The 26138-nt window shown below is 36.7% G+C and overlaps 1 protein-coding gene across 1 annotated transcript; it reads right to left on the bottom strand.

Moving 5' to 3' along the window:
* Nucleotides 1–1426: 1426 nt before the first annotated feature.
* On the bottom strand, nucleotides 1427–26138 carry LOC136844672 (homeobox even-skipped homolog protein 1-like). The gene is made up of 4 exons (XM_067113924.1): nucleotides 26030–26138; nucleotides 12179–12949; nucleotides 9058–9187; nucleotides 1427–2400 (listed from the first exon to the last, which is right to left on the bottom strand). Exons 2-4 carry the CDS (start codon nucleotides 12853–12855, stop codon nucleotides 1591–1593), a joined length of 1617 nt encoding a protein of 538 aa, XP_066970025.1. The 5' UTR covers nucleotides 12856–12949; nucleotides 26030–26138; the 3' UTR covers nucleotides 1427–1590.

Here is a 26138-nt window from a genome sequence, read left to right as displayed (position 1 = left end):
AAAAATGGGCATCCTTTTTCTGGAAGAATTTCATGCAATTTAATTACCCCATGGCGTGTTTCGTAAGAATATTTACTTATTTCATTATTATCAATATTATTATCACTTTAACCTCTGACAGGTTAGTAAAATGTTAAGAGTGAAAACAGCCACGCAAGTAATGCTTATGCTTACGGTATTGCGTGAATTTATTCTAATTAGATTCCATATTCATAGGTAAAAGGTGCATCCAAGAACACGTGACTTACTTTGTACATTTTATCGCTCATCAGAAACAGAAAACAAAATGATGTATCCTAATGTATAGTTGTGTCACTTAGCTAGCGCACCCCCGGCTCAAACCTCCTGACCCGTAGGGGGACAGTACCGTCAGTGCACCTCATGCGGTGCACTGTAGGCATTACTTAAGGGTTTTTGCAGCGTGCCTTCGGCCCCTAGCTGCAACCCTATTATTCCTTTTACTGTACTTCCGTTTATATTCTCTTTCTGCCATCTTACTTTCCTTTACCCTCTCTAACAGTTGATTCATAGTGCAACTGCTTTGAGGTTTTCCTCCTGTTACGCCTTTCAAACCTTTTTACCGTCAATGTCCATTTCGGCGCTGAATGACCTCATAGGTCCCAGCGCTTGGCCTTTGGCCTAAATTCTATATTCAATTCGATTCAAACCTTCTGGACACTGTGGAAAGAGGATGAAATGGAGCACTGAAAATGTAAAAGGTATTTAAAAGTAATAGAGTGTTCCGTCAAGCCACGAACATTTGTGCATGTCAGTTAGTGAGGAGTAATAGGGGTTGTTAACATGTATAGGAGGAAAGTAAGTTAACATATATAGGACGAAAGTAAGTAACGTAAGGGATGAAAGTAAGTTAACATACATAAGAGGAAAGTAAGTTAACATATATAGGAGGAAAGTAAGTAACATATGGGATGAAAGTAAGTTAACATATATAAGAGGAAAGTAAGTTAACATATACGGGAAGAAAGTAAGTTAACAAATATAGGAGGAAAGTAAGTTAACAAATATAGGAGGAAAGTAAGTTAACAAATATAGGAGGAAAGTAAGTAACATATGGGATGAAAGTAAGTTAACATATATAAGAGGAAAGTAAGTTAACATATATGGGAAGAAAGTAAGTTAACAAATATAGGAGGAAAGTAAGTTAACAAATATAGGAGGAAAGTAAGTTAACATATATAGGAGGAAAGTAATTTAACATATATAGGAGGAAAGTAAGTTAACAAATATAGGAGGAAAGTAAGTTAACATATATAGGAGGAAAGTAAATTAACATATATAGGAGGAAAGTAAATTAACATATATAGGAGGAAAGTAAGTTAACAAATATAGGAGGAAAGTAAATTAACACACATAGGAGAAGAATAAGCATTTCAAAACGACGTGAATCCAGAGACCAAAGCCAAAGTTTACTTCCGAACATCATTTTATTTACTAGATAACATAATGATATTCAACACCAGTATGACCTCTTTGTCCTTTCAGACTTCAGCCAACTTCAGTATGATGTTTATTGGGTAATTCATTCGCAGTTTTTTTTTTTTATATATGTTAAGCCAGATGCTTCGCTTGTCAACGGCGGACATCTGGTGACCGCTGTGGGTGAGTGACGGTGTGGGAGTGCGTGTGTTGAGGAGCTGATGAGGAGGGCTGTGTTTGGCGGGTGACACTGGATGCTTGGGTGTGGGTAGGAACTGTGGCATTGGTGCCCGGGGGCGAAGGAGGAGCAGGAGGCCCTTTGTGAAGAGGGACGCTGGGTGAAAACGAGTGTTGTTGGCGACCGTGAGGGGATGACGCATGCGCCCTGGCCTTTGCAGATGGCGGGAGAGGAGAAGAAGAGCTCTGTTGTTGCCGGTAACCTCCTATTGACAGAGACGACGCCGCGAGATCTTTGCTGGCATTCGTCGCTTCCAAAGTCGCCGGGAATAAGGAATAGTTATTCTTGCTGGAGATATCCACAGGACGGCCTTCCTCCCAGAGACACGGCCTAGGAAGAGCAGCCAAGCAATGCCTCGGCAGAGGCAGCGTCGGTCTAGGTTCGTGGTTGGCTAGCAAGGGCTGGGCAGCGGGTGGCACCGTGTGGAGAAGGAGGGTTGGGTATGGCCTGATGGGCAGGGAGGGAGAGGGGTGCGTGGCTGCCGCAGTGAAGCTCTGAGGAGTGAGGAAATGGCTGAGCCCCAAGTGAGAGGGCAGGAAGGAGGATACCGAGTGGGCGGTTGGCAGGTGGGGCGCGAGGTGGGTGTGAGATCCCAAAGGATGCAAGAGCGGGGGAGTGGGATGCGTTGCGTGGAGGAGGGTGGCTGCCAGGGCAGAGTCCCAGTAGGGCCAGGCGAGTGCCATCCTCTGGCGCTTGTCCTTCATCCTGCGGTTTTGGAACCACACCTGTTGAAGTAGAAGGCAAACAATTAGTGGAACTTGTCTGAAGTACATGTATGTGTATTTTTCATCACTAATTTTACACACGAGCTTTTAAGGTACAAATAACATATAAATATCGAAGTTACTTGATCCTGGGATTGGCTAATACACAAAGGGGAATTGTATATGATAAGTGCGCCTACCCTGTTCAGGAATCGAACCTTTGGAGTCCTGTTCGAGAACGGGAGTGACAGTAACTTGGGGTATTCAGTCATCAGTCTGGGTAGATGCACTTACATATGATTCCCTTTAAGTTATTCCCTAGTTGTAATGGACTCCATATTCATGAGTTTTATTTGTATACACACACACACACACACACACACACACACACATATATATATATATATATATATATATATATATATATATATATATATATATATATATATATATATATATATAGTGTGTGTGTGTTTGTGTGTGCATATGTATGTATGTATGTATATTTATTTGAATGTATATGATTTGAAAAATTTTGTTTAAAAAATTTAAAATTTGCTGTGATAAAAGTAACCACTTTTATTATTTTCCATTCTGTTGTTCATATTATTCATTTATTCTGGGTTCCTTGGTACTATATCAGCTTGAATGTTCTTACCCAGCAAGTGTCATGCTTGTTATTTGCATATTATTGATATTTAAGATATTTAAGGCTTGTGCAGAGGATGTGTGAATGCCTGACTTAAAATTTCTCCGAAAATATTCTCTTCTCCACAGCCAGAGATGTTTTCAGTCTTTCAATATGGTCCGCTGGTATAGTGGTTAGCGTCGTGGCATGCCACTCAGATGTCACGGGTTCGCGTCTCCCCCAGGGCGATGGAAAGTCACTGGTTCTGTAGCATGATCAGTTACTGTTGCAGTGTGGGTCTGCAATGGGAGGTTGAAACCAACATTCTTTGGAAGCTTGAATTTCAAGTCAGTGGCCCCTTTGGTGTGCTTGTTCCATGTGAATAGGTTTCATCCACTGAAATAATAAATAATAATAATAATAATAATTGAATTATCTTGGGAGCAGCCAAGATAATAAGAGCTGTGTCTTCTGGAATTTGCTGCTTTCCTCCATCACCCACCCTGCTCAAAACCCCCGTAGCCTTGAAATTAAGGAGAGGTAAGGCTTATTTGCATGGTGTTTTTAATTTTCTGTAAAGGAAAACTATTGTGCTGGCTTTGTCTGTCCGTCTGCACGTTTTCTGTCCGCCCTCAGATCTTAAAAACTACTGAGGCTAGGGGGCTGCACATTGGTATGTTGATCATCCACCCTCCACTCATCAAACATACCAAATTGCAGCCCTCTAGCATCAGTAGTTTTTATTTTATTTAAGGCTAAAGTTAGCCATGATCGTGCATCCGGCAACGCTATAGGATAAGCCACCACCGTGCCGTGGTTAAAGTTTCATGGCCGCAGCTCACACAGTATTATACCGAGACCACCGAAAGATAGATCTGTTTTCGGTGGCCTTGATTATACGCTATACAGAAAACTCGATTGTTTATATTTTCTGCTAATGAATTCACCATAGAATTGCCCTGTCTCTTCCACGTCATCATGAATGTAGCTGGGTTTCCTTCATCATGGAAGTCAGCCCCTTGTATGTCTTGTTCCCAAGACGAATGGATTTAGAATTCTTCAGTGTCATTCTGTTACTGTTGTTCATAGACTAGCTGACGAATTTCAAGTCTGGAACCTCACGCACTATGTGTGTTCATTTAGGAAATTAGAATCATCTAGTAGCTCATCATATGAGATCCAAGTTTGACGACCATCTCTCAGGAAATTTGGTGAATCCTATTCACTGCCGTCGACATGGCGGGTGGATGTTAATCTGATCTGGAAAAAGTTCTCTTTGACCAAACTTAGAATTTTGACGGTGACAGTGTTACATGTACTTCTTCCTATATTTCCAGCATACCTTCCCTCTTTACTACAGTAGACTTTTTTTTTTACTACAGTCGACCTAAACATGATATTGTTTTCAGCATGGCGGTCGAATGACCATCTTGAATGCAGCAAAAATGATTCTCTGGATGTATAAATGTGTTTATACTTAAATGTACTCAATTCGAAGACATTGGAACAAAAGGTGTTAAATACCCTTGTCTATGTTTTTGTTTCCCAAACTTTCACCTAATGTACTGTGGGACGAATGTCCGCCCTGTAGTGCCACGAAGGACCGTTTCTGACTGGGTTCCACATCTGTAAATCTCCGTAGGGGGTTAGTGCCATCAGTGCACCTCATGAGGTGCACTGTAGGCATTACTTAAGGTTCTTTGCAGCGTGCCGTCGGTCCCTAGCTACAACCCCTTTCTTTCCTTTTACTGTACCTCCTTTCATATTCTCTTTCTTCAACTTACTTTCCACCCTCTCATAACAATTGTTTCATAGTGTAACTGCGAGGTTTTCCTCCTGTTACACTTTTCAAACCTTTTAATGTCAATTTCCGTTTCCGAGTGCCTGGCCTATGGCCTAAATTCTACATTCAATTCAATTCAGTTCACATCTGTAAATGGTAGTAGGTGGCAGTGAATAACTGTACCAAGTTTCATGCTTCTGCCTCATAGTGAACGATTTGTCCCAGATATGTCCCTTAGCTGTGCCGGTATAAGGCATATTTAGGAATGTTTGAGAGTCTGCACCGTATAAACCCTGTCCTGGAAATTTTGTGAGAAATGTATTCAAAATTACACAGTGCATACTCCCAGTACTATAGAGAAAGGATGGGTTCCCCTTATCATGGTCCCATTAGGTAATTTCCATAAAGGAACCATCCAAGGGCCACTGCAGAGAGACACAGCAAAGTGACGGGATGACCACGTACTGCAGAATTCGAAGAGCGATGGCTCCTTCCAGGCTTCGATGTCCAGCATGAGCTTTGCTTAGATGCCTTTAGTAAATTTCCCATCACTGCATTACTTCAAGATATATGTAGGGATAAGGTTGATCATGGCAGGTTTTAATAGTGAGTTTGTATGCTGTGGTTTGAAAAGAACGACAGTGAAAGAGATTTTCTGGAAGAGTTTGAATCTATTCCTTACCGGGTTTGGAGAACGCGAAGGGATTGTTTTAGGACATTCAAATGCAATGGTTTCCTTTTATTGTACCTCCTTCATTCATATTCTCTTTCTTCCATCTTATTTTCCATCCTCTCCTTACAACTGATTCATCGTGCAACTGCGAGGTTTTCCTCCTGTTACACCTTTCAAACCTTTTACTGTCAATTTCCGTTTTCAGCACTGAATGACCTCATTGGTCCCAGTGCTTGGAATTTGGCCTAAATTCTATATTCAGTTCAATTCAGTTCAAATGCAATGGTAACTGACAGAGTAAGAGATGGCAGCGTGGACAGATCTGGAGTTCCTAGAGTTAAATAAGAGAAATGTGTTGGGAAAGGGGATGCAAGGTTCCCAAGGAAAGCTTTCTTTCAAGTACAGTTGGAAAAGAGTTTGTAGATTTTATATTAGTTCAGGGTAGAAAGGAGAGCTAAGACGATGGTATGGTATGGTATGGTATGGAATGGAATATAGAGTTTAGGCCAAAGGCCAAGCACCTGGAACCTATGAGGTCATTCAGCGCTGGAAAGGAAAACTGAGAGTAGGTTGTTTGAAAGGTGTAACAGGAGGAAAACCTCGCAGTTGCACTTTGAAATAATTGTTAGGGGAGGGTGGATAGCAAGATGGAAGAAAGATAATATGAAAGGAGGTACAGTAAAATGAAAGAAAGGGGTTGCAACTTGGGGCCGAAGGGACGCTGCAAAGAACTTTTAGTAGTGCCTACAGTGCACCCCGTGATGTTCGCTGACAGCACTACCCCTCTAACGGGGGATGTTGAGGAGTATCTAAAGGTTAAAGGGGAAGCTATGGTAGAAGGAAGTTCAGGTTGGAGAGGAGGGGCGGGACTTGGGGGGAGGGTGTTGGAATTTAGCTGCTGTAGTAATCAAGAAAGTGCCTTTGATGAGTATATAAGGAGAAAACTTATGAAGAATGAACTGGGGTTAACGATACACAAATGAAAGCATGTGTGAATATATGTATAAAATTCGACGATGGGATTATAGAGCCAGAAGGAAGTGTTTGTAGATTTAGGAATACGGGAAGAGGCAAAAAATAGTGAAGAGATTATCTGAGTTTATGTATCTAATTTCTCCTGATATTATGCAGGTTTTTTCCGGTTAGGTATTTATTAATTCATTTGCGTGAGTCGTAAAATATATATTGTTGACTGGTTGTGACCGAAGAATTCAAAATATGAGCTCTTGTAACCGAGTGTGGGATCGTATAAGGCTATCAGCCTAATCCAGAAAAACAAATAAATTTAGGAATATGGTATGAAGAGCAATTACTTATCATCATACCAATGAAACTAACAGTGTGGGTGTGAGCGAGTTGTTTGTGCTTGGTTTAGAAAACTATCGATGTTACGCCTTAAATCTTTTACAGAGAACTCAGCCAGTGCGAAAGAAAACGGTAAAGACTATATTTATGGTATACTGATTTAGAAGTGTAAATTGCTTCAATTCTCTCTCTCTCTCTCTCTCTCTCTCTCTCTCTCTCTCTCTCTCTCTCTCTCTCTCTCTCTCTCTCTCTCTCTCTCTCTCTCTCTCTCTCAGTGTTAAATCCAAATCTGCGGAGGAGAAGACATATACCAAAAGTCTTTAAGATGTTTTATTAAAAACATATGCCGCGACAAATCAAGACTAACGTCTCATTCTCAAGCCAAAAAGTAACCAATATAAAATTAATACTAGTGTTAATTGATTTTAAAAAAGTGAGAAAATGTTACAAAAATCTATATTATGGTAAAAGAAATGAAACAAACCATCAGCGAGGAAGAAGGGAACAGAAGGACTGTATGGAAGTACAACTAGACCAGCAGAACTCGCGAGACGTATAGGCTACTACAAAGATGCTGAAGAAGACTGGGCCATTTAATTGCGGGAACTGCAATTGTACTGGATATTACGTTTGCAATTTTTTGCATGGTCTCGGATATTAGAGAAGTCAGGATTATTTAACATGACACCAGTTCGATAACTGAAGCCCCTATGACAATCGATTCGCACCTTTAACAACGTCAATGTCGATCCCATGTCAGTCCCCAGACTATATCTAGGGCAATCGAATTTATATAAGACACCTGAGGTCATCAAGAGACAAAGGCTGTCTTTAAATTTGCAAAGGACTTATGATTGTAACTGGATTAATGGGAATGATATTATGATATTCAGTTTAATGGCAGGAGCCTAATTGGAAATAAGACCTCGTAATTTTTTGTATAAGTACTCATCAAAAATCAAAGGAAGGTTAACTATGGGGATAAAAACTTCGTTAAGAAATTTAAAAACATCCCTGTGAAGCAAAGAGACAGGAAAGCAATTATCACTAAAATACTTATATAAAGATTCTATTTCGAGGTGAAACGGGTTCCAGCAGGGAGTTAATGAAAATGCTCGATGCAAGAGTAGAAACTGAATTTAATTTAAAGTTAAAAAAAATAATGACTATAAAAATGGGTACCAAGACCTGTAAAGGTCTTTTTTCTGAAAACTGATGTGCTAAAACCAAGCTGTTGTCGAGAAATTAAAATATCTAGAAAGGCAAATTGGTTATCTTCCTCGTATTCTATAGTGAACTTAATATTTGGGTGAGCCAGATTGATAGTCCAAAGACTTATCAGCATCAAATTTAGTTTTAAAAAGGGGCGAAGGTATCATCAACGTACCCTCTGTAAAATAAAGGATGGTAACTTAGAGGACAAGTCTCCAACAAGTGCTCCTCCAGGGAGCCCATGAAAATATCAGCGAATATGGGTCCTAATGGGGAACCCATGGCCATACCACAGTTTGTATACGTAGGACGAGTGACTCATGGCACCATTCCATCAAGACGAGACCTAATTTCCGCTGGCCAGATTATTGTCGTTGCACCTGACAAGTCAGTTCCTGAGATCTCGAAGGCATTACATATATTGCGCCTCAGCCCTTTCCTGAATGTCATTAAGGAGATTTTCCTATTTCTTATCAGCATCCGGAGACCATTATAAGCAACGATTCCAACCAGCGACGTGAATCTCAATACCGCACAAGAAAGACCAATAACAAAAGAGAGCACAATAATGTCAAAGTGTTTTATTAATACTGTTATTATAAATATTATTATTCTGAATGTCCACTCATCCTTAGGAAACAAGGAAAAGACCATTTCCACGATTTTCAGGCTAGTAGTAAAAAAAGAATGCTTCAGTGCATTCTCAGCAAAGGACTTGAGAAAGCCAAGTTACCGAACCCATGACACATCCCAAGTTTTGAGAACATTGGTTGCATAGTCACACTTAGGCTTAAAACAACTAAATGCAACACCTTGATACTTCTGTCGGTTAATATAACGTAGACGAAAAGACGGAAACCAGAATTTGATCTCCTTAAGCGATGTCATATTAGATTTCAAGAGCGGCACGCAACAGAGAATTTGCATACCAGAACTTATGTTTTTGAAATTCATCTCATCTTTAATCAACTTCGTTGCAGTTGACATGAGTGCAGTTTGAAGGTGTATCCTATGTAGCATTACACCTACAATGTTTGCTAATATTCATAAATAACAGGGCATCATATTTTGTTTTACCTTTATAGTTGCTTCTGGTAAGTGTAGCTCGGCTGCTAGTTCGCACCTCCGGGGTCTACTGACGTAATTCTCCCGCAGGAACTCTCTCTCGAGACGTGACACCTGTTCCCTTGTGAAGGCCGTCCTGTACCTGCAGTTAATAATGCTAGTTATTCTCCTTCTTTCGTCCATGCTTCTGTTACCTTTATTATTAGTCTTAATCTTCCATTCAATCGTTTCTTACCTGCTAAGTGATATATATATATATTTGATTTTAAATCACGCAAAATTTGAAAACGTGATGATTATACGAGCTTTGTTCATATATATATATATATATATATATATATATATATATATATATATATATATATATATATATATACATATATATATATATATAGAGAGAGAGAGAGAGAGAGAGAGTGTTATATTTCACATTAAGCGGTTTCCTCTGACAAGGAATAAATCCATAGAAATAAACACTTGTCCGTGTCACATTCACACTTTAACTGCTGAGTCGTGGACAAATCCCGTCTTGCAGTAAAACGTCCTCAGCATTAGTTGCTTCGAAAACCAGTGCAGAATGAGAATGATCATCAGCAGCACGTCAAGCCACGTTACACTTACCACACACACACTCGCGCTTCCTGTATATTAACCCCCTCCTTTTCCAGTACTTTTTTCAGCTTCGTTTATCAAAGTTATTTTTTTTTTTTTTAGTCTTCCTCTCCTCTTGCCCTCAGCACTTCTGTATTATCGCTCTGTTCACTAATCTATCGTCACCTAAAAAATCTCAAAACACTCCGACTCATGAGCAAAAAGGCACAATAATGTAAATGAGAGACTGTATTTTTCCAAAATACAAAAACAGTCTCTATCCCCTTTTTTTAACCCTTTTTGTATTTTAGAAAAATACACAGTCCCATTTACAGTATTGCGACTTTTTACTCATTATTTCCGGTGACACTATAGTAATGGGCCATACATACTCCGATTCATCTTTTTCACCAACGCTAAAGTTTCCACCACTCTTTTGCGCATCTCCATATTTCTCATCGTATCGATGAGTTTTCTTATGCCATATATGCTACACAAACAGTTAATCTCAATACAAACACACACACACCTAATATATATATATATATATATATATATATATATATATATATATATATATATGTGTGTGTGTGTGTGTGTGTGTGTGTGTGTGTGTGTGTGACATATGAACCATCTCTACTTTATTTATCAAAGTCGATAGGAATATTATATATTCCATGACGGAAAAATCAGTCATATTTCTTGGGAATTTCTGCCAGTTGCTTTACTAGGATGACAGTTTTCACAACATAATGGTAAGGGAGTAAAGTACTGTACACTAACACCACAATTTCACATTTGCTGAAAGGACAAGTTCGCAAAATCGCTTCTCTCTCTCTCTCTCTGTTTATTATATATTATCTACTGCAAGTAGATATTAAGGAGACAGTTATCAGGGGGACATGTGATTTCAGGAAACAGTTAATACAAAGAGAAAATTTTGACAGTAATAAAGAAAGATTAGTTAATACAGTACGACCCTTATACTATCCCCCTTGCATTTTAATACATTTTTATGTTTGTTAATTTATTATTTTTTTCATAAGTTGTGTCTCTTCTTCTGTACTTCCATTTAACTCCTCTTACTACTTCCTAATGAACACCATAATATTCTTTGGAAGCTTGAATTTCAAGTCAGTGGCCCCCTTTGGTGGGCATGTTCCATATGAGTAGGTTTCAGCTTCTGAATAATAATAATAATGATAATAATAATAATAATAATAATAATAATAATAATAATAATAATAATAATACGAAGGAAGAAGACCCTCTTTGAGGCAAGTTTTGTTGAATAAAATGGCTGCATTTTGCGAAAATCAATTCGCAAAATGCAGCCATTTTATTTACAAAATAATAATAATAATAATAATAATAATAATAATAATAATAATAATAATAATAATAATAATAATAATAATAATAATAATAATAATACGAAGGAAGAAGACCCCTCTTTGAGGCAAGTTTTGTTGAATAAAATGGCTGCATTTTGCGAAAATCAATTCGCAAAATGCAGCCATTTTATTTACAAAATAATAATAATAATAATAATAATAATAATAATATCAAAGGCATTATCCTGGTAGTTCTCTCCCTCCGGCACCTTTCACACATGTCTAATAACGTATAAGAGAAGAGGAGAGAAAATACAAAGCATATGACCAATAAAAGCAGGGTATGCAGCCCCCCTCGAAACTGTCTGAGGGTTTGCCACAGTTTTCTGACATAATCTAATAATGATGACTTGTCATTTATAATAAATCCTGCTGTTGTAGTCAGTGTTTGAGTGAACCAGTAGCAAGGAATATTAGCTTCCATGAAGTAAATGGTTTTACCCATCCTTTAAAAAAAAGATTAATGAAATTCCTGTTGTCACTGACACCTGAAGTAAAGTAATACTGTAATAATAAATCTCTATATCTGTAATCAGCAATTGTCTTCGTCCGTTATGCACTCACACACACACACACACACATATATATATATATATATATATATATATATATATATATATATATATATATATATATATATATATATATATATATATATATATATATATATAATATATATATATATATATATATATAATTAGCTGAAGTCATTAAAGAATTTCATATAACTCCAGGGGACCGCATTAACAATTGAAGGAATAATTAAGAACAAGGATAAAGTAAAATAATTCACTGCAAGGTGAGGTACCATCAGTAAACAGATTTTTGACGTTAAAAATGTGTAAAAATGTTCATCATACTAAGCTATATAAATTTTACTTGGGGAATTTTCAATAATTAGATACTTAAATTTTTTTTTGTTGAGAGACTGAGTTATATTGGAATTATATCCGAGCATTTATCAGTGCGTTTTAGAAGTTCCCTAACTAGGTTATTGATATAAAAAAATAACAACGAGAAGATTAAGATGATATCTGAAAATATACCTGTCATGACGTTATACTTGAATTACATATAAGCATGTCCATGCAGTATATTGATAGGAGACCGTGCAGTAAAGGAAATGTGGGATTTACCACTCGACCAACCTGCGTATCCCCGCATCGTGAGATCCATCGGCAGAACTGGCAGCGGTCGTATTGACGACCAGAGAATTAGCGTCGTGGTTCAGGTAGGACGAACTGGAAGTCGTTGTCGATCCGTACGTGGCGGCTGAGGAAGTGTATCCCGCGATATCTGACGCAGGAGATACCTCCGTACTATCCGAATGGTGAACGGGAGAAGTGGAGGGCCGTAAAGGCTCGATCTTGGCGAAGCGAGGGAGAGCCATCTCCGGCTTGCACGGGAACGTTCCCCCGTCTCCCGTACGGAAGTGGCCGGCTGGTTGCTGCGAGCCGGGAGGGAATCTGTCGCCCGGAGAAGCCGCCCCGGTGCCGGCGGGTGGTTTCGTCAGGTGGTGGTAAGGGTTGTCGTGTCCTTTCTGGTCATTCAGCTCCTTCTCTGGCCCGGGGTGCCTCGTCGGCGAGGGATTTTCACGAATGCCAGATGGGACGTCATCAGATTGTGACGTCACGGAGTCACTCTCAAGCTGCTTGGTGACTTCGGGTTTCTGGTAGTGGTTCTCTTCTGTCGGATCTGAGTCATCACAGTTCAGGACAGGAGGCGAGATGTGAGGTTTCTTGTCCAGGTGCGAGGGGCTGCACCTCGTGAGCTTTTGGTTTTCCACTGCGGGGGCTGTGGGCAGCTTGGGAGGCGTCAAAGACATTACTAGGAGAGCTGTGGAGTGAATTTTCTTAGATGTTTCCGTTGGAAGTCTTCCTTTTCGGTATCCATGCAGTCGAATGATCTTCGTTATTTTCCTGGAAAAAGTAATTGACTTATTATCAGTCCGTATGGTAACGTAAAGATGGCTAGACACTGGAAGATATTATGGATAAGTTGTAATAAACAGGAGTGGAATATCTCATAAATTTTGAATGTATGACATTAAAATTAAAGCAACTTAGTGTAGTGGAAAAAATGTCAAAGTCCATATTTTTAATGCATATCATTTGGTCCACTAGGTTCTAATAGGTAGTAATCCTATATAAGGAAAAACGGCAACTGCCTTATTTCTAAATTCTGCTGACTTGAACTAAAATGTACAGTAATAATTAATTACATTTGTCTATTCTACTCAATATTGGATCTTTCCTAGACAGTGACCGCCAAAGGTTTCAAACCGGTATGAGTCCACCTTTGCGGCGTGTTTAGTACAAGCCCGGTGGGGATGACCGCAAAAACATAAACAAAAGACTGTAAATATCGTAAAGATAATGACCCCCAAGAAATATCAGTCCTAGATAACGACCCACGAACTTTGTTTGGGTTCACTATCTAGGAAAGATCCTCAATATTTGATTGAATGGAATCTAATTATAAATCTGTTTTATTTTTCTCGTGTTTTACAGAAGACTGTAAGTTGACGTATTGATGGTTGGACAGATCCAAGGTATTGTGCTTCTGAGAGCTGCATTTTGAATTGTTTTCCATTCCTTGTGATGGGCCCTTGACACTGAAAGTAAATTGGAAGTTTTCAGCATAGTTTTATATTATCGGAATGTTTTTAGTTGCTGATACTCTCCAACCAGACTTGAAATGGGATTAATGAAGGAAGGAATGACGGGTGAAGCGCAGTTTATTCTAGGCAAGAAAATTATTATAAAACAGCAAGCCGTTTCTCCTGAAAGGAGCGGCCTTGGAGGAAAAACAAGGCAGTGGCCACTACCGAGAATGAGGACTTCTCTTCCTAAACCTTGGTTCCTACCACATCGTAGGTGAATTGAAGACGACTGATATATATATATATATATATATATATATATATATATATATATATATATATATATATATACACATATATATATTTATATATATTGTGCAGGATGGCTTAAGGTAGCTCAGTTGTGTTACAGGCGAATTTCCACTGAAGCACTGACCTGCCCTCACTGCGAGCAGAAGTTACTATGATTGAGCAGAAAGTACTGTGGCTCAGCGATATAGTGGTAAGGTTCACGGCTGCAGGGACTGAGTTCACTTCCCAGTCTATTGCCTACTAGTCCAACCAGCTTTTGGACAGGTCCAGATTCCGCTGGGGTCAAGAAAAAGGGTGTGGGTCAAGTAACTTTACCCCTAAACACTTGCTAAGAAACCAGTGGGCTGTATACCCTTCCGACATCGCCCTTTCTAAAAGAGCAAAAGCCGTACGTTAAAATATATGTATATATATATATATATATATATATATATATATATATATATATATATATATATATGTGTGTGTGTGTGTGTGTGTGTGTGTGTGTGCGTGCGTGCGTGTGTGTGTGCGTGTGTGTGTTGTGCGTGTGTGTGTCGTGAAATAAATTTGCAAGGAGTAAAAGCAAAATAGCATTTGATATAAAGGAATATATGTCGTTTTTCCTCATTCTTTCGAGAGGAGACTACTTGCACACTAGTATAGTTTTATGTAGGAAGAATGCACAAAAACACTTATAAAGTAACTACGCTGGTAATTTAAATATGTCTTTCATGTTTCTAGGAGTTTTCCTTCTTTAGGGTAAAATTGTCATTAGTATTATTCTAGGCTATGGTCCGTTGAGGCTCTACTGAGCATGTTCTCTCCGAAAGACGAGATAAGACTATATCATTATTTTTGTTGATTTTTATGAGTAAATTTTGCGTTATGCCAGCACGGGCTCTTGCTCACAGATTGGCAAGTAAGTGTTCTTCAGTGATTTTAATTAAAAAATAATTGTCAAGAGTTGAATGAGTAAAAATAATGGTACGAAAGTGAAATTATGGTCAGAAATTTCCGTAGGGGGTTAGTTCCGTCAGTGTACCTCATGTGGTGCACTGTAGACATTAGTTAAGGGTCTTTGCAGCTTCTCTTCGTCTCCTAGCTACAACCTCTCTCATTCCTTGTACTGTACCTCCGTTCAAATTCTTTCTTACATCTGACTTTCCACCCACTCTAACAATTGTTTCAAAGTGCACCTGTGAGGTTTTCCTCCTGTTGCACCTTTCAAACCTTCTTGCTGTCAATTTCTCTTTCAGCGCTGAATGACCTCTAAGGTCCCAGTGCTTGTTCTTTGGCCTAAATTCTATATTCCATATGGTCAGAACATGAAAAGTTCAAGAGGTAGGATTACAAATATCTTTAAACCCTCCGGTGCCGTTCAACAGAGGAGAAAGAGTGATAGTAGCGAGTCTTGGCAAGTTGTAGTTGACAGCCAGTAAAGAGAAATGAAACAAGTAAAAAATGCACCGAAAATTCTTTGGTGCAATCTAGTTTTCTGTACAGCCGCTACAGCGTATAATCAAGGTCACCGAAAATAGATATCTCTTTAGGTGGTCTCGGTATAATGCTGTATGAGCCGCGGCCAATGAAACTTTAACCACGGCCCGGTGGTGGCCTGTCCTATATCGTTGCCATAAGCACGAGTATGGCTAAATTTAACCTTAAATAAAATAAAAACTACTGAGGCTAGAGGGCTGCAATTTGGTATGTTTGATGCTTGTAGAGTGGATGACCAACATACCAATTTGCAGCCCTCTAGCCTCAGTAGTTTTTTAAGATCTGAGGACGGACAGAAAAAGTGCGGACGGACAGACAAAGCCGGGCACAATAGTTTTCTTTTACAGAAACTTAAAAAGAAATTTTCATTAACGGAAAAGCGGAAATTTACAGAAAATCTACGGAGACTCCCTACCGTATTCAATTTACTGAGACAATAAAGAAAAAAAGCATCGACCTACTATAAGTATGTATTGACGGTAGAAAAATCGAACAAAAAATTAGTAAGGGAAGAGCGGTTTTTTCGTCCTAACTGAAAGAAAAACGTGTGGCTGTGTTTACCCTTCAAAGGAGGATTTTAGAATGTAAGTGTATAATTTTGTGTTTTTTTTATCTCCCGTCAGCCAGGCAATAAAGGAATTTTGACATACCCGTATCCTATTCACCATTATGAAGTGACTTAACAAATTATTATGATATAAAAATTTAAGAGGGAGAGAAGAATTGATAATGAGTGTTTTATTAGATATTCTACACCAACAGCGTAAAAATATTGAGCCTGTTTTGTCTCGTAATATAACTCTATAGCAACTAAAAGATCAGAGAAAAAACCATGCCAGAATGAAAATCACCATAACATGCTGTAGAACATAACCATCCCCTTTTCTTTGCTAAATAAAAATCAGAAATAAGATTTTTAGCGCTGTCTTCATTAAATAAAATCAGGAAAAAGGATCAGACATTTGCACAAATATTATTATTGTATCAGTTTCCCAGAAATATCCAATGAAACTGTGACGCTTCAGCCCCGGTAGTGGGGTAGTGCTGTCAGTGCACCTCATGCAATGCACTGTAGACAAAACTTAAGGTTCTTTGCAGCGTCTCTTCGGCTCCTAGCTGCAACCCTAATATTTCTTTTACTGTACCTCCCTTCATATTCTCTTCTTCCATCTTACTTTCCACCCTCTGCTAACAATCGATTCATAGTGCAACTGCGAGGTTTTTCTCCCGTTACACCTTTCAAACCTTCTTACTGTCAATTTCCGTTTCAACGCTGAATAACTTCATAGGTCCCAGTTCTTGCCCTTTGGCCTAAATTCTAAATTGAGTTAAATTCAGTCCGATTAGTTTTGGTCTGTTGTTGACTTGTTTCTTAGTACAGAGCCATCGTCAGGGAGATCAATTAGGATTTGTAAAGCAAAGAATTGCTGCGATAAATTGTCTGAATTAAAGTATGATGGTTAGTCCCACTGTGAGGGCTGTATAGCCTAGGCCAGACTTGTGAGTTAGATGAGAGATGTGTGGCGTGTGAAGGTGGAATAAGGAGAAAATTATTGTTTTGGTCAAACAAGGAGGAATGGGGGTGAGGGGCAAAACTTCCCTTTATACCATTATCGTAATATGGACTTGAAAATGTCATTTCCCTATGTTTCAGTGTGTACTTTGAACGTTTCTGACACTTATTCCGTTCAAAAATGAGTCCTTTCAGAGATAGTGGACCTCACCCTTATATCCTTCAACTTAGGGGACCACATTGGGAAACCGATGATTTTGGGGGGCGGGAAACCGCAAAACGAGTACAATGCAAGGACCCTAATCCCATTGATAGTTCTAATTCAGATTGAGGTAAGTTCACGGAATGTTTCCAAACTAATGTCATGCAGTGGGCTAAAGACCACGTGTTCTAGGTTAGGTTAACCTAGGTTAGGTGTGGTTGGTTAGGTTATTTGCCAACGAAAAGATCGTCAGAAATGTTCAAAGCGCACATTAAAAGATGGGAAAACTATATTTTTAAGTCCAAATAATGGTAACGGTTGAAATTAAAGTTCCACTTCAGCAAAAACCATTTTTGGATTGTAGAAAAGACATTCACTCGTTGCTATTTGGATTTACCAAGTTATTTAAATTGCCCTGAAGTTCAGCTATTTATTGTCCAAATTCTGAACTTGCTTTCAAGCTTAATAATGAAAAAAAAGACAGGATTCCTAGGAAACATTTCCCAAGAATTCTCTTGAATAAAGAACAAAAATCTTTTTAAAAAAAGATAGGAAATCTAAAGAAAATACGCACCAGGTTTCCCTGGCTATTCTTTAGCGACAGTTCGGCGGTTTTTGATAGTCCTGGAGAAATCCTAACCTTTCCCAGAACGTCGTTTCCTGACCTAACCAGACCCTACCTTCCTGACTTAACTTAGGGCGCCGTGCCCTGACTTGGCCAGGGGCTCTGCCCCCCTTGACACCCCCTGCAAGTAACACTGAATATTCCTGTCTCCCTACCCTGAAAATGCATACCTAAACAAAAGTGAAATCGTAAGCATCATGGAAGAACCAAGGAGACCCGGATAATTGCATTTCGTCATTTTTCTCCACGACGAATCATTTTTCATCTCTTTTGGAGAAAAAAAAGAAGAGAGAGAGAAAGAGAGAGAGGGCGCTCCGTACCCGCGGCTCTCCGGTTGGACGTCATCTGTCATGCGGGATTAGGCCCGTATTAAAGCGCGCGTTTTTGTCATCTCTAAATGCTTTCATTCTTTCGAAATTATGGGACGTTTCCTGCCTTTTTCGATGGCCTCTAGCTGCAGCCTCCTTTCGTTCCTTTTACTGTACCTCCTTTTATATTCTCTTCCATCTTACTCTCCACCTTTTCCTAACAATTGATTCATAGTGCATCTGCGAGGTTTTCTTCCTGTCACACCTTTCAAACCTTTTACTCTCAATTTCCGTTTCAGCGCTGAATGACCTCATAAGTCCCAGTGCTTGGCCTTTGGCCTAAATTCTGTATTCAATTCTATTCAATTTTCGATGCGAAGAGGACAGCGCGGCTTTAAATTTTTTTCTCTGGAAATTTACATAAAATATATTAAAATCGTTTCAGTAAAAAAATTTAATGCAATCTCTAAATCTTTTTTTCTCCGGGAATTTATATAAAATAAATTTTTGAAATGTTTCATTAAAAAAGTGAACTCAGTCTATCAAACTTTAATCTCAGGAAATTTATGTAAAATAAATAATTAACATAATTTCATTAAAAAAAATTAACGCAGTCTTTAAATCTTTTTCCTAGGAATTTATATAAATAAATTATTAAAATCGTTTCATTAAAAAAATTAACACAAACCATAAATCTTTTTTCTCTGGGAATTTATAAAGAAAATATTAAAGTCTTACTCTGGTGGAAAAAATTGCGCTTTTGCAAAAAATGCTTTATTATTAATTTTCTAATAAAAAAACAGTGATATTATGAATCCGCTTTGGACAAATTTACAGCATTTAACAAAGTAAAAATAGGTTTTATTTTTTTTTTAAATTTACCCAAAAGGAAGTAAACATGTTCCCCAACAGAAAAAGATAAAAAATATTTACTGAAGCAAAAATAAGATGAGGTATCTTATGTTTCATTGGAAAAAAACTGGGTGAAAAAAAGGATTTCTTTTTTGAAAAAATAAGTGAATATTTTATCAGTAAAGACATTCAATTATTTTTTCAAGAATGAGACGCTTTTTTTTGCCCAGCCTTTTTCTAATGAAATATAAAGGACCGTATTTTTTTATTTTATTATTTTTTATTTCATAGAAAATTGAAAGAGATAAAAGATACAGCATTTTTTTTTTAGTAAAAGCATAATTTTGCCGATGGGATGTGATTTTGATATTATTTATATAGACAGAAATTTTGGGGATTGAATTAATTGTTTTAATGTAATTATTATAATATTTTTTACGTGAATTTCCAAGGAAAAATTTTGTGGATTGCGTTGATTTTTTTAATGAAATGTTTTTAGTTTTTATATAAATTTCCAAAGAAAAAAATTATGGATTGCATTAATTTTTTTAATGAGTTTTTGATATTTTTTGCATAAATTTCCAAAGAAAAATTTTATGGATTGCGTCAGTTCTTGTGTTGAAATGATTTTAATATTTTTATATAAATTTCCAAATAAAAAAATTTATGGACTGCATTAATTTTTTTAATGAAAAAATTTTAATATTTTTATATAAATTTCCAAATAAAAAAATTTATGGACTGCATTAATTTTTTTAATGAAAAGATTTTAATATTTTTTATATAAATTTCCAGAGAAAAAATTTATGGATTGCATTGATTTTTTTTAAGAAATTATGTTAATATTTTTTATATGAATTTCCAAAGAAAATATTTGCAGATTGTGTTAAATTTTAATGAAATGTCTTAGTTTGAATCACTTGTTACTGGAAATTATATACTGTATATACTAGCTTTTTAAATAAATGAATGCCTTTCATTTTTAAGAACTGGCAATTGACAATGCTTTAAAGGCTGCAAAACGCGTCATTTTATTTTAGGAAATTGTTTTTATTTAATAATTATTATAAGAGGCTTATCTTTAAAATCTTAGTTTTTTTATTTCACATGCACAACTTATTAGCAAAATGAATACCTACAATTTCGGTTAAGTGAATTTCTGTGTCAAATGAATGAGATGAATATTTCATTCACTTTCTTTCTCGCGAGCCGTCAAGTAAATAGTAAATCAAAAATGCTTTTCTTCTTCCCAACCTAATCCCTAGTCGGGGTCGCTGTTTTTAAAGAGCCTTTTCCAGGTGTTTCTAAGTCACTGAACGGCTTATTTCATAATTTGTGAAAGTGCATGTGCTACGGGCGGGTACCCTTTCGGACTCCAACCCTCCCTATATATCATAGCTTGGGAAATGTCAGTCAGATCTGTTAAAGGTGCCTAATTTTTTTTTAATATGGCATATTGGACATTTTAACGATACTGAACATTTTTTTTATCTATTTTGATTAACTTTTTAATAAAAAAAAGTTAATCAGTAAATAAAAATGGGTGCTTTTAATAAAAAAAACACCTTTTTATTTATTAAGCCTAAATGTGTGTAAAAAGACGAATCTTTCTTAGTGACCCCCAAGGATTTTAACCCAGTATGTATGCATCTTTGCGGTGTGTTTAGAACAAGGCCGTTAGGGATGACCGTCAAAACATATAAACAAAAGATTGTAAATATCATAAAGATAGTGACCCCCAAGAAATACTAGCTCTAGATAACGACCCCGAAAACCCCTGGGGTTCACTATCTAGGAAATGTCCAAAAAAGACAAAGCACTTTTTTTTTTTTTTAGCAAAATCCTAATATCTTTAGGTGGAATATGATTTTAATATATTTTAGTATAAGGTTCCGAAGAAATGGATTTCTAGGATGAGTAAATCTCTTAATCTTAATCAAATGTTTTTTTTTTTCGGATCAATTGTTGTTGAATCTAGTGATAAGCAAGCTTTTTAAATTAGTAAATGCGCTTCATTTATCTAGAATCATTTTAGTCACTTTATATTTCATCAACGCGACTAAACTTAAGAATGTGGATAAAAAGGAAAATAAGAAAGTTTGGATTAACGTAAAATTTAGACGCTTCCTTTAGCATGAATGAAGCAAAATTGATCGGAATGTTTTTAATTATTTTCTGGGGAATTGCTTCATATCGCATTGTGTTGGGTATGAAATGCAAAGACCTAAGAAGCGCTAATAGACTTCTTTGTTTTTTTAGTTTTCTGTAAAAGAAAACTATTGTGCCGGCTTTGTCTGTCCGTCCGCACTTTTTCTGTCCGCCCTTAGAGATTAAAGACTTCTAAGGCTAGAGGGCTGCAAATTGGCATGTTGATCATCCACCCTCCAAATATCAAACATACCAAATTGCAGCCCTCTAGCCTCGGTAGTTTTTATTTTATTTAAAGTTAAAGTTAGCCATAATCGTACTTCTGGCACCGCTATAGGTACCAACGACACAGGCCACCACCTGACGTGGCTGAGTTTCATGGGCCGTGGCTGAGGCCACCACAGGACCATGGCTGAGTTTCATGGGCTGCGTCTGAGAGTTTCATGGGCCGTGGTCGTGGCTGAGAGTTTCATGGGCCGTGGCTGAGAGTTTCATACAGCATTATATGCTGCACAGAAAACTCGATTGCGCCAAAGAATTTTCGGCGCATTTTTTATTTTATTTTATTTTTTTGCGCCTATTTCCCATCCAAACGAAATTGAAATACATTTTTTTTATTTTTCACTTTATTTCGTGTTTTCCATAAGAAGAGAAAGGAATGAACGGTGAGCTGAGATATGGCTTCTCCATTGATTACCTGTTTGACACTTACCAGGTAGGCAAAATTAATTTTGCTTATTATATTTGCAGTACTGTAATTAAAATCTCGTTACCTTTTATTAAAATTTCTATTTAGTACCTTTATATGCTTTTTTTTAGGATATCTTTCTATTTTGCGTCTGTAAGTACAAAAGCTATTTTTTATTACTTGAATAACATCTCCCATACGACAATTTATAGGGGTTGTTTATTACTTTCCTCCTACTGCCAGTCTTTGTTATTTTATTCCTTTTTCACCTGACTCTTACTATCTTAAATTCTACAGAATTGGTACCCCTCTTTTTCCTTCTTTTTTTTGTATTTTTTTTTTCCATCCCATGTGGGATACGTAATCGCATTAGGTTTTCCGTCACATCGGCCTCTACATTTACACAATCATTATTATTACGAGCTTGATGAAGTGCGCTACGCTGCGCTGGAACCCGGCGCTGCCCGTCATGTCTCCCCTAAACCCTCCCGATCTCCTACCTACCCCGCCTGCACCCGGGGCGGACAAACAAGATCCACACGGATTTTATTATTACAGATTATTATTATTATTATTATTATTATTATTATTATTATTATTATTATTATTATTATTATTATTACTGACAAACATTTTGAGCTCTCTTAGTTTTATTTGTGAGAATGGGAAATTCCCCTTCACAGACAGTTTGTTTTTTATGATATATTACAAAAGTTAAATCGTTATGTATTTGTTCCTGTAACAGTCATTTTTAAAGAAAAAAATTTAATTTTTTTTTTCCAAGCATGCCTTTATTAACCTCTAAAACAGAATAAGGTATCTGTCATCAGTGTAAAGTTTCAGTTTATATTTTCCAAAATGATATTGAAAAAAGTTGTCGTCTTGGAATAAGTGTGTTTGGTACTGAATATAAACGGCAAGAAATACAAATATTATATCATAATTTCCTATGCCATTCTCGCTTACAGTTCTGTCAGTACTTTGGTACCGATTTAGTAGTCGTTCAGTTGTCACTCAAGTTCACGTGCTGCCGCGGGCATATCAGGGTATGGCAGGGGACGAGGACTGGCCCCCTCCTAAATTTTGGCATGACGAATTACTTATGGAAGTAATAGAATTTAGAAATGTAACATACTTCGAATACTTCCTATACTTGTGGAAATAGGGTACTCAAATTAACATCACATGGGGAACAGAAACTCCCTTCGCGAACCCGAACAGTTTAAAAAACAAGTAAAAAATGCGCCGTAGTTTCTTCGGCGCAATCGAGTTTTCTGTACATCGTATGCTCAAGGCCACCGGAAATAGATCTATCTTTCGGTGGTCTCAGTACAATGCTGTATGAGCCGCGGCCCATGAAACTTTAACCACTGCCCGGTGGTGGCCTGGCCGATATCGTTGCCAGAAGCACGAACATGGCTAACTTTTAACCTTAAATAAAATAAAAACTACTGAGACTAGAGGGCTGCAATTCGGTATGATGATCGGAGGGTGGATGGTCAGCATACCAATTTGCAGCCCTCTAGCCTCAGTAGTTTTTAAGATCTCAGGGCGGACAGAAAAAAGTGCGGACGGACAGACGAATAGCTATCTCAATAGTTTTCTTTTCAGAAAACTAAAAAAGGAAAAATAGAATAAGAAATATTATTGTAACTTTCCTTCGAGTACGCTTGGGTGAGGTGATTACCGTCTGCCCCAACTTGAACTATCATGAATATTTGTTTTATTGGTCAAAAATTTAATATAAATCTTCCAAAGCTGTAGAAACTGAGAAAGGTTCCCCAGTTATGCTTGTGAATAGTGCACCTGTCCCTTCAAACTGAAGGCAATATTTTTAAGTGATGTTTGCGATTGCATCATATTAATCATATATGTCAAGTACACTATGTTGCTGTGCATTTGCTTGTTCAAGATTTTGTGATAATTAAACTTGAAGTCTGTTTACCGCAGACTGTCTGTGTTATACACAAAATATATTGATACATAATGGCGTTTTATATGATAGAAGCATTATTATTATTATTATTATTATTATTATTATTATTATTATTATTATTATTATTATTATTATTATTATTTTTTTATTATATTTCAGTATCCCTTAATTGTAATTAACGCTATCCTGCCACAGAGAGAGAGAGAGAGAGAGACTTTTTTTCATTCTTGTAAGTGCGTAATTAGCCTGATAACCATGAATTACGCAAGTTTTGCGTGATGGGAAAGTAACTTTGTAATTTTTGGGCGTTTATTTTTGTAATATTAAACACGTAATATCGGGAATATTGAAATACCAGATATTATGGTAATTTTGAGCAATAAGCAATTAATGGCACCATCGGAATATCCAGTATTTGTGGTAAACTTCGTTATCGGTATAAATAGTAGGACTTTAATACCGAGTATTAATGGTACGGTCGAACCATTTACTATTGATTATACCGTATCAGTTTCCAGGGCGTTAATGATGCGGTTGAATATTTAGGGAGTAGTGATAATAAAATATTATCAGTATGATAGTGGAATATTATGCGATGGTAACGCTGGAATAATGTGTGCTGATGGTATTATTACAATATAGGTTATTATAGGTTATTAAGGTAGATATTTGTTATTGGTTACTTCTTATAAGCATACCCAGAAATACTTTAACATTATACTACAACGTGATAATTTAAATTGTAAAAAAATACAACTCTGACAAATGAAATCCGCGATTGAATTGCGATAAATAACAAGGAATTAGATTTAGAATACGGATGACGAAATATATATTTTGAAAATGTGAGGAGATCCTTTACAAGAATGGAGAAATTATTTTTTTATGTTAGTTTCTAAATTAGTTTTAGTTTTCTGTAAAAGAAAGCTATTGAGAAGGCTATTTGCCTGTCCGTGCGCACTTTTTTTCTGTCCGTCCTCAGATCTTAAAAACTACTGAGGCTAGAGGGCTGCAAATTGGTATGTTGATCATCCACCCTCCAAGCATCAAACACACTAAATTTCAGCCTTCTAGCCTCAGTAGTTTTTATTTAATTTAAGATTAGGGTTAGCCATGATCGTGCTTCTGGCACCGCTATAGTTGCCAACAAGACAGGCCACCACCGGCCCGTGGCTGAAAGTTTCATGGGCCACGGCTGAGAGTCTCATACAGCATTATACTCTGTACGGAAAACACGATTGCGCCGAAGAAACTTCGGCGCATTTTTTACTTGTTTGTTATCGAAACAATATTGATAACGACTGATCTAAGCGCGTTTGTGAGAATTATGAAAATATAAATATCGATTCTCTTGGAGGGTAATAATAACGATATTAGAAAGAATATCGAAAGTAGTGAATAACGCGACCAATCAACGTAAGCAAAAACAGTTGCTTCAGATCGCGGATATATTAAGATAGTGAATAAGTAGTAATGAAATGGATTAGAGGAACAGCACCGCTGACAGCTGTATCGGGAAGAAAAATAATTAATTTTGAAGTAGTAACAGCAGTGACGTAAATAAACTAAATATCTTTAACTTGAAAAAGGCCCATTTGTATCGGTGTCATTTTTATTTATTTTTTTTTCAATTATAATAATCTATGGCAAAGGAATGTTATAATTTGGCACATGTGCCCCGTTATATGTGCTTTATGTGTTTTATATGTGTCTGTATATGTATGTATATATGTATATATGTATATATATATATATATATATATATATATATATATATATATATATATATATATATATATATATATATATATATATATATGTATGTATGTATAATATATATATATATATATATATATATATATATATATATATTATATAATATATATATAAATAATATATATACATATTTTATATATTATATATATTTATATATATGACATATATAAATAATTATATATATGTATGTACAGTGTGTATGTATGTATGTATGCATGTACACACACATAAATACACACATACAAGTTTAGACATAATGCATGCGGAAATGAATAAGGGTAAGATATAGGTAAACAGGAAAGAAATGTAGCCTATATAGGCAGTGCGTCAACGCATAGGAAGCTAAAGTGAGAAATGTATTTTTCGATATATAGAGAAAAACACTTACAAGGCTATTTCAAAATATTTTTAAATCCAAATTTATCAGCAGATAATAATTATCGGAATGATATTTCATGACCGACAATTTTCCGTTTTGTCGCCCTAGAAATATAGAGATTAATAACATTATTATTATTATTATTATTATTATTATTATTATTAAAATGATAAACTCACCTTTATGATTCAGATAAGCCGATAAAATCGTCCGTCCAAGTGTCAAAAACGTCACAGCACTTTAAAGCCTCACTTGAAAGTAGCTAACACTTATTCGCCCGTAGACTTC

Source organism: Macrobrachium rosenbergii, chromosome 13, assembly GCF_040412425.1.
Source record: "Macrobrachium rosenbergii isolate ZJJX-2024 chromosome 13, ASM4041242v1, whole genome shotgun sequence".
NCBI classification, from domain to species: domain Eukaryota; kingdom Metazoa; phylum Arthropoda; class Malacostraca; order Decapoda; family Palaemonidae; genus Macrobrachium; species Macrobrachium rosenbergii.
This window is presented reverse-complemented; position numbering and strand designations above follow the sequence as displayed.